The 11,015-nt window shown below is 37.3% G+C and overlaps 1 protein-coding gene across 1 annotated transcript; it reads right to left on the bottom strand.

The window, feature by feature from the left end:
- Positions 1-1,250: 1,250 nt before the first annotated feature.
- Positions 1,251-5,053, bottom strand: LOC102702252 (F-box protein At3g58530). Its single transcript, XM_006647104.3, has 12 exons — positions 4,818-5,053; positions 4,198-4,257; positions 3,888-3,971; positions 3,661-3,791; positions 3,505-3,580; positions 2,994-3,064; positions 2,758-2,844; positions 2,603-2,675; positions 2,464-2,531; positions 2,315-2,383; positions 2,135-2,240; positions 1,251-1,631 (listed from the first exon to the last, which is right to left on the bottom strand). The coding sequence occupies exons 1-12, from the start codon at positions 4,968-4,970 to the stop codon at positions 1,566-1,568; spliced, it is 1,044 nt and encodes a 347-aa protein (XP_006647167.1). The 5' UTR covers positions 4,971-5,053; the 3' UTR covers positions 1,251-1,565.
- Between the last annotated feature and the right edge of the window lie 5,962 nt (positions 5,054-11,015).

Below are 11,015 nucleotides of genomic sequence, written 5' to 3'. Positions count from 1 at the left end.
CAGGCCCAGTGACCTTGCTAAAAAAAAGTTTAATATTTATAATAAGTATCTAAACATCCGATGTAATATGGGACTAAAAAAATTTAGTCCCATCCAAACACCACCGGAAACACTCCCATCTCGTTGTGCTTGTGTCCATGGCTATATGGGCATGGCACAGGAGATTAGTGTTTGATCGATTGTTCGTACGGGCACACCGAACACGCCCATAGTAACCTTGTTATGCTTGGCCTGGACCTGGAGTGCTTGTCTCTCTCTAGTCTCCTATCGTAGTGAAACCTACCCAATATCTATACTCTCCCAAAAGAAAAAAAAAAGAAAAGCATGATGGCTTCGATCAACTTCATTGTATATATTTGTTTTAAAAAAACTTCTTTATGTACTTTAATATTATAAAATAGTAATGCAATCAGTTTCATCTCTGAAATAAGTTTATTTCGTAAACACAACTACAAGATCAAATTATTCTAAAAACCTCACAGTTGAATTATTCCCAACAATATTAGCATGGGCAAAATTTGTATTAATCTGTGGCAGAGAATGGTCAAGCGGCTCGCTTCAGTGAAGAAACAAAATAACGAGTGTAAAAATATGCTGCAAGCAATTAATTAATCCTTAGGAAATTTACTAATTAAAATAAGCCTTATAAAAAGCAAAAGATAGTATTTAGCAGATGAAGCCATCATTACTTTTCTTTCGTCCGCGACAAGAACCTAACGGTAGCTGACGCACTGCAAGGGAGTAATTGGATCATACAGTAGAAATCAGGGGTGCCTTTCCATTCCGGCCTTGGCAGAGTTTTTCAAAGTCTGGGATCTTGCAAGCGGCACGGCCCTGTCTCTGCCAGCTTCGGATGGTGATTTCTCGGTTAATTCAGCCTACAAGATGCTCTGCGCCGGCAAACTGCGATCGCAAGTTCTTCATGTACCTGGCCATGAAGCAAGCGTGCCTAACTACAGATAACTTGCAACGAAAGGGGGTGGCACTTCGCCTCAATCTGCCATCTCTGCTCCAACGAATCCGAATCGTGCAAGCACATCTTCCTGGAAACCTGGAACCTAGCCAGAGATCGGTTGAGCCTGACTCCATCCTCTCATCTGATCTCCTGGTGGCATGAGGAACGGGGTAAAATTCAGAAGAAGAAACGAAGATCGTTTGATGCTGGGGTGATTCTAATCACCTGGGCTGGCTGACTTGGAAAGAGAGAAACTCTAGGGTTTGGTGGCGGCAATCTCTGAAGAGCCGGCCCAGCGAAAAATAAATTGCTGGCGTAATCCATACAGTAAATAATCAGGCCCAAACAAGCAATATTTAGAGATGAGCTAAGAACCATGAGAAAAGAACAAAAATTTGTGTTCTTACGCAACCTTGGTTTGCACAGGAAATATGCGTTCACGTACAGGATATACACACTCCCAAAACATATTGGACAATAAACAAACAAAGAAACTGTCTTGCTATTGTGTTCCCTTATAGAGTGTGACTCTTCAGTTCTATTTTAAGTGCCAACAGGAAGAACTGCTGACCCCTGGTGGGACAAACAACTTGACAAAAATCTGGGTCAACTAGCTGTGTACTTTGAAGCAACGTAGGAACGGGAACAACTGAATAAGGTCATCCCGACTTCTCTTCTGTCAAATAACCAAATTAAGATGTGACGGAGAGTTAAAATTACAACGACAAGAGCTGAAGGGTTGGAGTAATTGTACAGTAACTACCCATTAATTTTCTCATTTTTTTTATCACATCATCACAGGGCACTTTTCATTTTCTTCCCTGTCCCATATTTCACTATGGAGTACTTTTACCAGCATTTAATTATCTTGTACAATAGTCATCGAATTAGCATGAATAGCCTAGTCATTGGCATAACATGCCAACTGTGGGTATGAACAAAAAGTGCTGAGTGAACATTTTCAAATAAAATGCAAAAAAGTCAGTAAAAGAAAGAACTCCTTATGGCAAATATTTGACTTTATAAGTTATGAGGGAAATACACCTATAGGCTATAATAAGTCAGGACTCTTTGATAAAACTGGAGGAAAACATGAAAAATACAAAATTTTAAAAAACATGAAAATTGCAAAATTAAACAAAAGATTAAGTGCTCAAGTGATAGTATTCAAATCCTCACCTCAATACCAATACAGCCATTTACATCAAGAGTTGTGAGACTATGTGAGCAATGTTTTGACAAAGCCTCTAGGCAGACATCCGTTACACCAACTATTCCAAATAAACTGCAAAAAATCACAAAATAAACATCATAAGCCACAAATAGATGCAGCATTTTGGACAAAAATTACCCTATTACCTAAGCAGTTGAAGGGATTGGCATCCTTGTGCAATAGCTACCACCCCAACATCAGTAACACGTACACACCTGACATAAAGTGATTGCAGAGATCAATCAACACAGTTTCATTCTACAGGCAGAAAAGGGAAGGCTAATTCTTCATTTACCAGGACAAATTGAGATATGTCAAACCTACACATCTTGATATACATGCAAGGCCATCATCGGTTAGATTCTGGGAACAACAAATCAGTAAATTATTACAAAGATAACTAGAACTTGAAAGTCCAAAGTACAAAAAATTACCTGGGCCCCACACAAGTCTAGAAATGTAAGGTTAGTTAAAGATCCTATCTTCTTATAAACCTTCTCGCCAAAACTGTAGGATGATGTGAAGTAGGATGACAGGTCATTAACACTCTAGTTCACATATAAACTGAATTTTCTTTTTCCAATATTACCTTGATAGGGCATAAAGGTTCAAGCTTTCAAGAGAAGAACATTTCTGAAGCACTTCTTGAAGTCCATCTTCTGTCAACTTAATGCACCTATTTATAAAAAAAACAGGGTATATATGTGTTTAAATTTCATTTCCTGCTCAAGCCCACTGAATTTGAACAAAACCAAAGAGCCAAATAAACATTCAGTGCACATTACGAATGGCGTGATGGATACACTCCAGACATCTTAAGTGTACCTGGTTATGTTCAACTTCTTTAGTCCTTCATAATTATCAGCAACTAGCTGCATACCTTTATCTGAGATATTCTGCAACCACAGAGACAATGCTTGCAATGAATCATCTTGTTATCGTAGTTATCAGAAACATATGTAACACGTATACCTGTGGGATAAAAATATATGCAAAACGACAGCTTGGATTGTAAATGATAGCCCATAACTAATGTTTCATTATGACCCTGTTCATTACTAGAAAACACATCAGAATTCATAGCTCCAAGATTACATATGGTAGACTACAAATGGATATACAAAGCAATGACGCTCTGCACTTGTAATGCACCAGGTTTCATTTCAGTAATAATAAGCAGCTATAAGCCAACTATTCTATGCACAATAATAATTATGGAAAAACACATAGAAAAGTAGGACTCTGTACATCCAGCATGTGCATAGATGCCAGCTTGATTCAGAAAAGCATGGAAGAAAACATACCATCAACTGGGAAATGGAAACTAAAACATTACCTTACAACCACTCAAATTCAGGTCCACTATGTGCTTGCAGTTCTTCACAATGTGACTAATGGTTAAGTCTGTCAGTCTGTAGAAACAAAATGTACAGCAGTTAGAAACACAAGTGTATGCTTGTACAGCAAAGCAAATAATCAGAAAATGGTGTACCCAACAATCCAATAGATAGAAAGGGCCTGAAGATTCGGGCAAAGACTTGTAATAGCTTCAATTCCTTTGTCAGAAACCTTCTGACATGCGTTTAGGTTCAAGAACTCTAACTCTTGCAGTGAGGTGCATCCCTGTAAATTATTACCGTTGAACCATTTATGTTGAAGGTGTATATTATAGTTTAACCTTTTTTCAACTAAAAGGGCAAAAAGCAGAGGAAATCTTACCATTTCTTTCAGACGAAAAAAATGTCGGTCATCAATATCTTGAGCAAATTCAAGGTTAATAACTTTGAGACGACAATATCTTTTCTGCAGAAAAATGGAACAAAATATATCACCAAAACTAGTTAAGGACTTCAATATGTGATTATAGCATAGTATGCTACTGTGCGCTACAGAACATGGTTGATGTTTCACCTAAAACGAAAATATGAACGGCCATAAAAATAGCTGAATCATCATTCAGAAGGTAGATCAGGATTTTGTTTTCATTACCAAAAGGAATATAATATTCAAAAGTTAGGATTAAGCTTACCAGCGACAAGGCTGAAATAAGTCGGTCGCCAGCTTTGTTCATCTCATGCAGATCAAGAACCTACATTAAATGTTGAGCAGGCAATTCTTCACGATTCAGAGAAACAAAACAAAGACTATTGTGAAGATAAGAAGATCAAATCATATTGTAGGAGGCAGCTAGATGCATAGGGAATGAAAATCATAGAATGATTATCCAATCCAACCAACAGAAAGATGGGGATAGTATATCAACATTTTAAACCTGTAAGATGGACTTGCAATTGTTTCTTTGTAGAAACTAATAATCCTTCTAGAAAGACTCCCAATTCTGAATTTCAATTCTAGTAGGTAAAATTACCTATCCCCCCCCCCCCCCCCAAAAAAAAAAAAGAAGCATAACAACTTCTGAAAATCTTAAATCTAATAAATAAACAAATAAAAGGGATGAATACAAGAACACATTGGCTTCAGACGGCTAGCTCATAAACAAGACGAGGGCATTATTACGCTTTGGTATCAGTTCCAGGCTTCCAGCAGCCTAGCTCATAAACAGTAGGTTTCCAGACGGCGAATCGCAACGGCTCCTCCTCTGCACGTAACCACGCCGGAGACCGGGAGCAGTTCGAGCGCGAGACTCACCTCCCAGAGCTTGGGGTTGGCGGCGAGGGCGCGGTGGCACCAGGGGCTGACGGCCAGCAGGGCGCAGGCGTCCCGCTGGGGGAGGCGCGGGCTCACCAGCTCCATCACCCGGGGCACCATCTCCCGGCACCATGCCTCGTCGCCGGCCGCCATCTCCCAGGTTCGCGAGATCGCGGGTTCGGCCGTTTTCTCTCTCTCTTTTTTCCCAATCGGAGAAGACAGCGAAGCGAACTACTAGGCTTGAGGGCGAGATTTTCGCTATTTTGCCGCTATCAAAGTTGGCTTCGTTTATATTGTCATCCTGAAATTTGGCTTCGGTAAAATATCATCTTCAAACAATCTCTTTTTTTTTTTGCCATTTCTATTTCTGGTAGTAATTTTAATAATATTGTTTTCCTTTTAATTCAAGGTCGAACAATTTTACCCCTATGAAGGCCAAAAGGGGTGTTCTGACGCCACACTTTACGAACCCTAGATTGACGTGGTATTTCGCACTCGTCGCTAGCCGAGCGCCGTACCATCCCCTCGCGCCATCCCCTCCCTTGCGTCGTTGTCGGTCTCTCATCCCTCCTAAGCTCGTTGGTTCGCCGTCGCTGTAGCTCGTCATTAGTCATCCTAGAGTCGCTAACTTTCCTCGCAGCTGGTCCACCTCACCTCCCTAGGCTCGCTAGTAACACCAGCCACAAGGGTTAAATCGTCGTAGATCTTCAAAAAATAGAAACTTAATGTAAAGTAACACTTAATAAATAAAATTGTAAAGAAAATAAGAGGGTTTTTTTTAAGATGGCATTTAAAGCCAAATTTTCAAATGGCATACGAGACAAAGCCAACTTTTGACAGTGGCAGAATAGCAAAAATCACCTTGAGGACTTAGGGTATGTTTGGAGAGTTTCTAGTAGTTGCAACTTCTCACAGGTCTTCAGAAGTTCGAAGCTCTCTCAAATAGTACTCAGCTTCTGAGAATCTGGAGTTACGCAATCCAGAAAATAAACTAGAAACCAAAACGGGTAAAACCTAGCTTTTCCATATTTTGAGAACCTGGCTTCTCACCAGCTATTCTCAGAATCTTAACCTCCCCAAATAAGTCATGCCCAAAAGTTCTGCACGCCCTTTGAAACCAAATAAAACAAAGAGGGGAAACACAACGGTATACCATTTTAGAAACGAGATAAGTCTGATATATATAGGCGTTAGGTCTGATACACATATGTATAATGTTTCATGCTCAGATATTAGTCTATATTGTTTCAACGGCATACCATATTGTAGCATTTCTAAATAAAATTACAGGATTTTATATAAAATTTATATACAACAGTTTAACATGTCTAGTTTTTATCCAAGAATATTACTTTCCACGTGTGATCTAATAATATGGATAAAAATAAAAACAAATGTTACACTTTAAATGTGACCTAGCACCACACATCAAATATTTAGAATCCACAATATAGGGAAGAACTATATCAATATAAACATGAGTCCTACGTAATATATATTCCTCGGTTTTAAAATATAAACATTTTTAAATCATTTAACAGAAATTAAGAATAATAAGACTATTTCTATTCATGAATATGAAATTGCTAGAGTTAGGCCACCTAAGGCTCATAGGGCAACCACATGCATGACTAGTTCTCTTCGGCGGACACACATGGCCCAAGAAGGCTTGAATGTTGCTGGGTTGTGCTAAGGGATAAGCCAAGCCAAAGGGACAAGGCCCCATTAGACTATGACGGCCCAATGATTGTGATAGGGAGCTAGGCAGTCCATATAAAACTATATATCCTATGTATTTCTAATTGTACCCCCCATAAAACCATAAGTGTCTCTACTAAATAGAGAAGCTTGTAAACATATATGTAACCTTATGTAAACTTATACTCTAAAGTTATAAATATTCCTTAGGAGGGAGCTGTAAGGGAGATAAGAAAATTCAATAATACTATTGTCACCTAAGTTGTGTTTCACTTAGTGTATACCTAATTGCCTATGTATTCTAATTGGATTCATTCGTCTCATGCTATTGTAGGAGACACATGGATAGGGTGTATTGGCCACACACTTCTTTTAGCCAAAGATGAGCTATGATGTTGGGTGGTTCGTTGCTCTTTGCACTACCTATAAAAAAGCTAAACCACGATTGAGCCATACATGGGTTGTACATGGCACTTCCCGTTCCTCTGTTCCTTGGGCAAGTATTTTTATGAATTTTGTTTTAGGGTTGCCTATGACAAAGAGGATGAGGGATATCATATTTTGTTGTTGTGGATCGTTTTTTCCAAGATGACACACTGTATTTCTTGCCATAAAAGCGATGATGTTGTTCATATTGTTGTTTTATTCAAATAGACTATTCACTTGTATGATATGCCTTCTACTATTGTTTTAGATCATGATGCAAAATTCTTCAATCAATTTTATCATACTTTATGTAATAAGTTGGGTACAATGTTATTGTTTTGAACAACATGTCACCCACAGACTGATGGACAGATCGAGTTAGTGAGCCGTACATTGTCTATGATGTTGAGGGCTATTTTGAAGAAGATCATGAACATGTTGGAAGAGTGTTTGCTCCATGTGAAGTTTACATACAATCGGGTGGAGCACTCCATCACTAAGGCTTTTAAGGTAGTGTATGGATTCAATCCATTTACTCCTATTGATATTTTGCCTTTACATACCAGTAAGAAAATGCATAATGATGCTAAGGGTCATGCTAATTTCATTAAACAAATACATGAAACAACTGAGCCACATATTAAAAAGATGACTAAAAACTGTAGTAGGTCAAGCCTACCGTAGTTGTTGGTAGTAAAGGTGGAAAGGAAGTTAAGCTTGAACCTGGTGATTTAGTGTGGTTGCATTTGAGTAAATATAGATTTTCCGAATTAAGAAAATTTAAATCGATGCCTAGAGCTAACGGCTCTTTTAAAATAATCGATAAGATAAATAATAATTCATATAAAATTAAGTTCTCTCTCTAGTTTGGGGTTATTCCAACCTTTAACATTTCATATGAAAAATCATACTTGAGAGAAGAGGGTGAGATTGAGTTGAGGATGACTCCACATCAAGAGGGAGAGGATGATGATGACATTACTCCTATGAATATAAACCATGATCCTCATGATGTTATGCAAGGTTCAATTATTCGAGCTCGTGCGTGAAAATTCATTTATTTTACTTTCAAATTTAGTTTTCTTAGTATATATATTTTATTTATCTTTGTTCATATATGTAAGCTTACTATATTATGTTACTTAAAAGTATTTTTAATATTTGAACATTTTACCTTATAAAAAATCATATCACTATAAATTAACAATCTAGAATTTCCCAACCTTGTGATTCTAAATCAATGCTTACAAATTTCATTATTTTTTTATTTTGAATGTCATACATTTTTGACTTCTAGTGAAAGCTTTCTTTTACTTTGGAAATTGTATTGTATTCAAATCACACATTTATTATTTCTTTATGCTGAATTTTAATTAGTTCATAGTGTGCTATATAAGGACTGTTCCTTTAATTGTCTTTTTTAAATATGAATCTTATATATTTTGAACTGTATTTTTACATGGACTCCTTTTCCTTTGATTAATGTGGAATTTCTAGAATTTTTGATTTATGTGAGAACTAGCCTTTTATTTTTAGAATTAATGTGTTTATTATGAATTTCATATAGCTTGTAGTGAAAATTTTGTTTTACTTTGGAAATTGCATTTTAATCATTATTTTATTGTATTTCTTATCCTAAATTTTAGTTAAATCACATTGTGTTCATTATGGACTCTTCTTTTAGTTATCTTTATTTTTTACTCGGAATTTTATAGTACAAGTTTTATTTTGCTTTGGAATTTGTATTGTATCAAATTACTCATTGTGTTGTATTTTTATTCTGAAATTTAATTAGTCCATATTGTGTTCTATATAGATTCTTAGTTTTTTAAGTCTTGATTTTTTTCAAACCGAATTTTGTATATTGTAAACTATATTTCTATTGACTCTTTTTTCTTTGATTAATGTGGAATTTTTTAGCGTTTCTAATGTGTGTGAATTTCTAGGCTTTTTTCAGGATTAATACGTGGGTTTTAAGAGTCTTGAATTAATATATATATAAGGATATCTCACGATTGTCTCCTCACATGACCATATGCTTTCATATAATCTATAAGAGATTATCTCACCCATTAACTATGAGGTGTAAATCCCAATCATATATATCTTACTATAAATTTCATAGCAAACCTAAAGACTTATGTTGTAAGAGCATCTCCAACAGTTTCTCTAAATTTTACTCTCTAAATGTTTATTTGGAAACTCTCCATTTTATTTGTCAAGTCAAATTCATCATTTACTTCAACAACCTCTCCATCCATCCTCTCTATTTCGAGTCTATGACATCAGGACCCATGTATCAGTATCTATACTCATTAGTATCCTTCTTTCTCTCCCTCTTCCTCTCAACCGACGGCTAGGGATGGCAGCGGACGATGACACAAACGGTGGCGATGACGACCTGCGGACTAGGTGGCGGCCTGACCGGACAAGGCATCGGCAACGGTCAACCGCACGATGCACTAGATGGATGGCGACACGCTCATCCTCTGCACGGCGACGAGTGGCTAACTGGTCGGGCGGCGGCGGCGGGCTTCGACAGCGACGGTGATGACCCTGGATGATGGCAGTGTCTAGGCTGCAGATCTAGATAGCAACGACCTTGGCCGAATGCGGCGCCCGACCTTGGCCGAACGGCAGCGGCCTGGCGTGGGAGGCAGTGAACATGACATGGGTGGCGGCGGCGGCGGCGGCGACATGACATGGGCGACGATCTGGCGCGCGTGGGGGAAGGAGGAGATGGGAGAGAGAACGGTGGGAGAAGGAGGAGGATATAATGATTCAACATATTATAATCCTTGTAATGTCTTGGGTTAGAATATATCCAACAACATGTTCTAGCAGTGTCTTAGGTTAAAATATATCCAACAACATGTTCCCTGTAATGCGTCAATATTATTGGCTTGGTATTTCCATACCATACCATGATACATCAAACATAATTTAACCAATATATATGCTAATATAATCATATTTGTTTCACATATGATAGAATCAGTGAACATTAAGAAATAGTAACATACCATAGAGAATTTCACGAGTAAGTGACATACTCAGTGATCAATCATAAATTATCTATTTTAAAGAACACTATTTATAAACATGCAGACATAATTTGGGATACAATTATCTTACAACTATCTGTATGGAATATTACTGATAGTTTGAGCTCATGGCAATGTAATTCAAAGGGATCGAACAACCTAGCAGAGAAATTCTGAGGATTTAAAATCCTTCAAATTCCTGTGAAAAATGTTTCCTATGTGGATCAAAATCTTCTACATTTACTATGATAATCCTACAATCAAAGTTTCTGTCAAAAATCCTACAATCCAAAGAGCCCTATTTGGGTTCATGGACTAATGCTGCTTCATCCTTATTCCTTACACAAAAGGCTGTCACCAACCAGTAGTAGTTTGTTGTTTTCCTCACGGATGGCTGGAACAATTGATACTACACTCATCTAGTTGAAAACCTGCACAAATAACATTTCAAAAAAAAAAAATTTCTGCACAGACAATCCATCCAAATCATGTAGGTGGCATTCGAAGTTGCTTTCTGCTACGTTGCTAAGCTAATGCAACAAATAAGGGGTGAAATCAGAAAAAGAGATCATTGTTGGAAAGTACAAATTAACAGATTTGGAGCACTTCAAATTCACCAAAAGAACTCAATAATCTACTGCACGGATTAAAAGCTTAGAAGTCACTTCGGACACATTGCTCCTGTCCTCTTGGCATAATTTAATACAAAATTACATACATACATAGGCATTTATAATTTTCATCTACAGAGATGAATGGTACTATAAATTAATTCACAAATGAAAAAGGGTCTGTACATATATACCACAGGAATCATTAGTTCTCCCTGCAGACCAGAATTGGTGCCTGACTGAATTACTGCAGTACCAAATTACAGGCACCGACCAAATGGTTTCAAGTTGAGCTGATGATTCCTCTATACAGAATAATTGCTATGTATAACCCATCATTTTGACAAAATTTCACATGCTGTAAACATGTATGTAATATATTTTTTTTTTTGTCCGAAAGCTAAAAGTTCTCAAACGTA

This window comes from Oryza brachyantha, chromosome 2 (assembly GCF_000231095.2).
Source record: "Oryza brachyantha chromosome 2, ObraRS2, whole genome shotgun sequence".
NCBI classification, from domain to species: Eukaryota; Viridiplantae; Streptophyta; class Magnoliopsida; order Poales; family Poaceae; genus Oryza; species Oryza brachyantha.
Note: the sequence above shows the minus strand (reverse complement) of the source record. Positions and strands in the feature narration are given on the sequence as shown.

What these genes read in the sequence shown, in the direction of transcription:
- LOC102702252 (XM_006647104.3), bottom strand. Translation starts at nt 4,970, where the DNA reads ATGGCGGCCGGCGACGAGGCATGGTGCCGGGAGATGGTGCCCCGGGTG. An exon ending in TTTTTCGTCTGAAAGAAATG is followed by an intron (nt 3,792 to 3,887) that starts GTAAGATTTCCT and finishes AATAATTTACAG; the next exon opens with GGATGCACCTCACTGCAAGA. An exon ending in AACCTTTATGCCCTATCAAG is followed by an intron (nt 2,676 to 2,757) that starts GTAATATTGGAA and finishes ATCATCCTACAG; the next exon opens with TTTTGGCGAGAAGGTTTATA.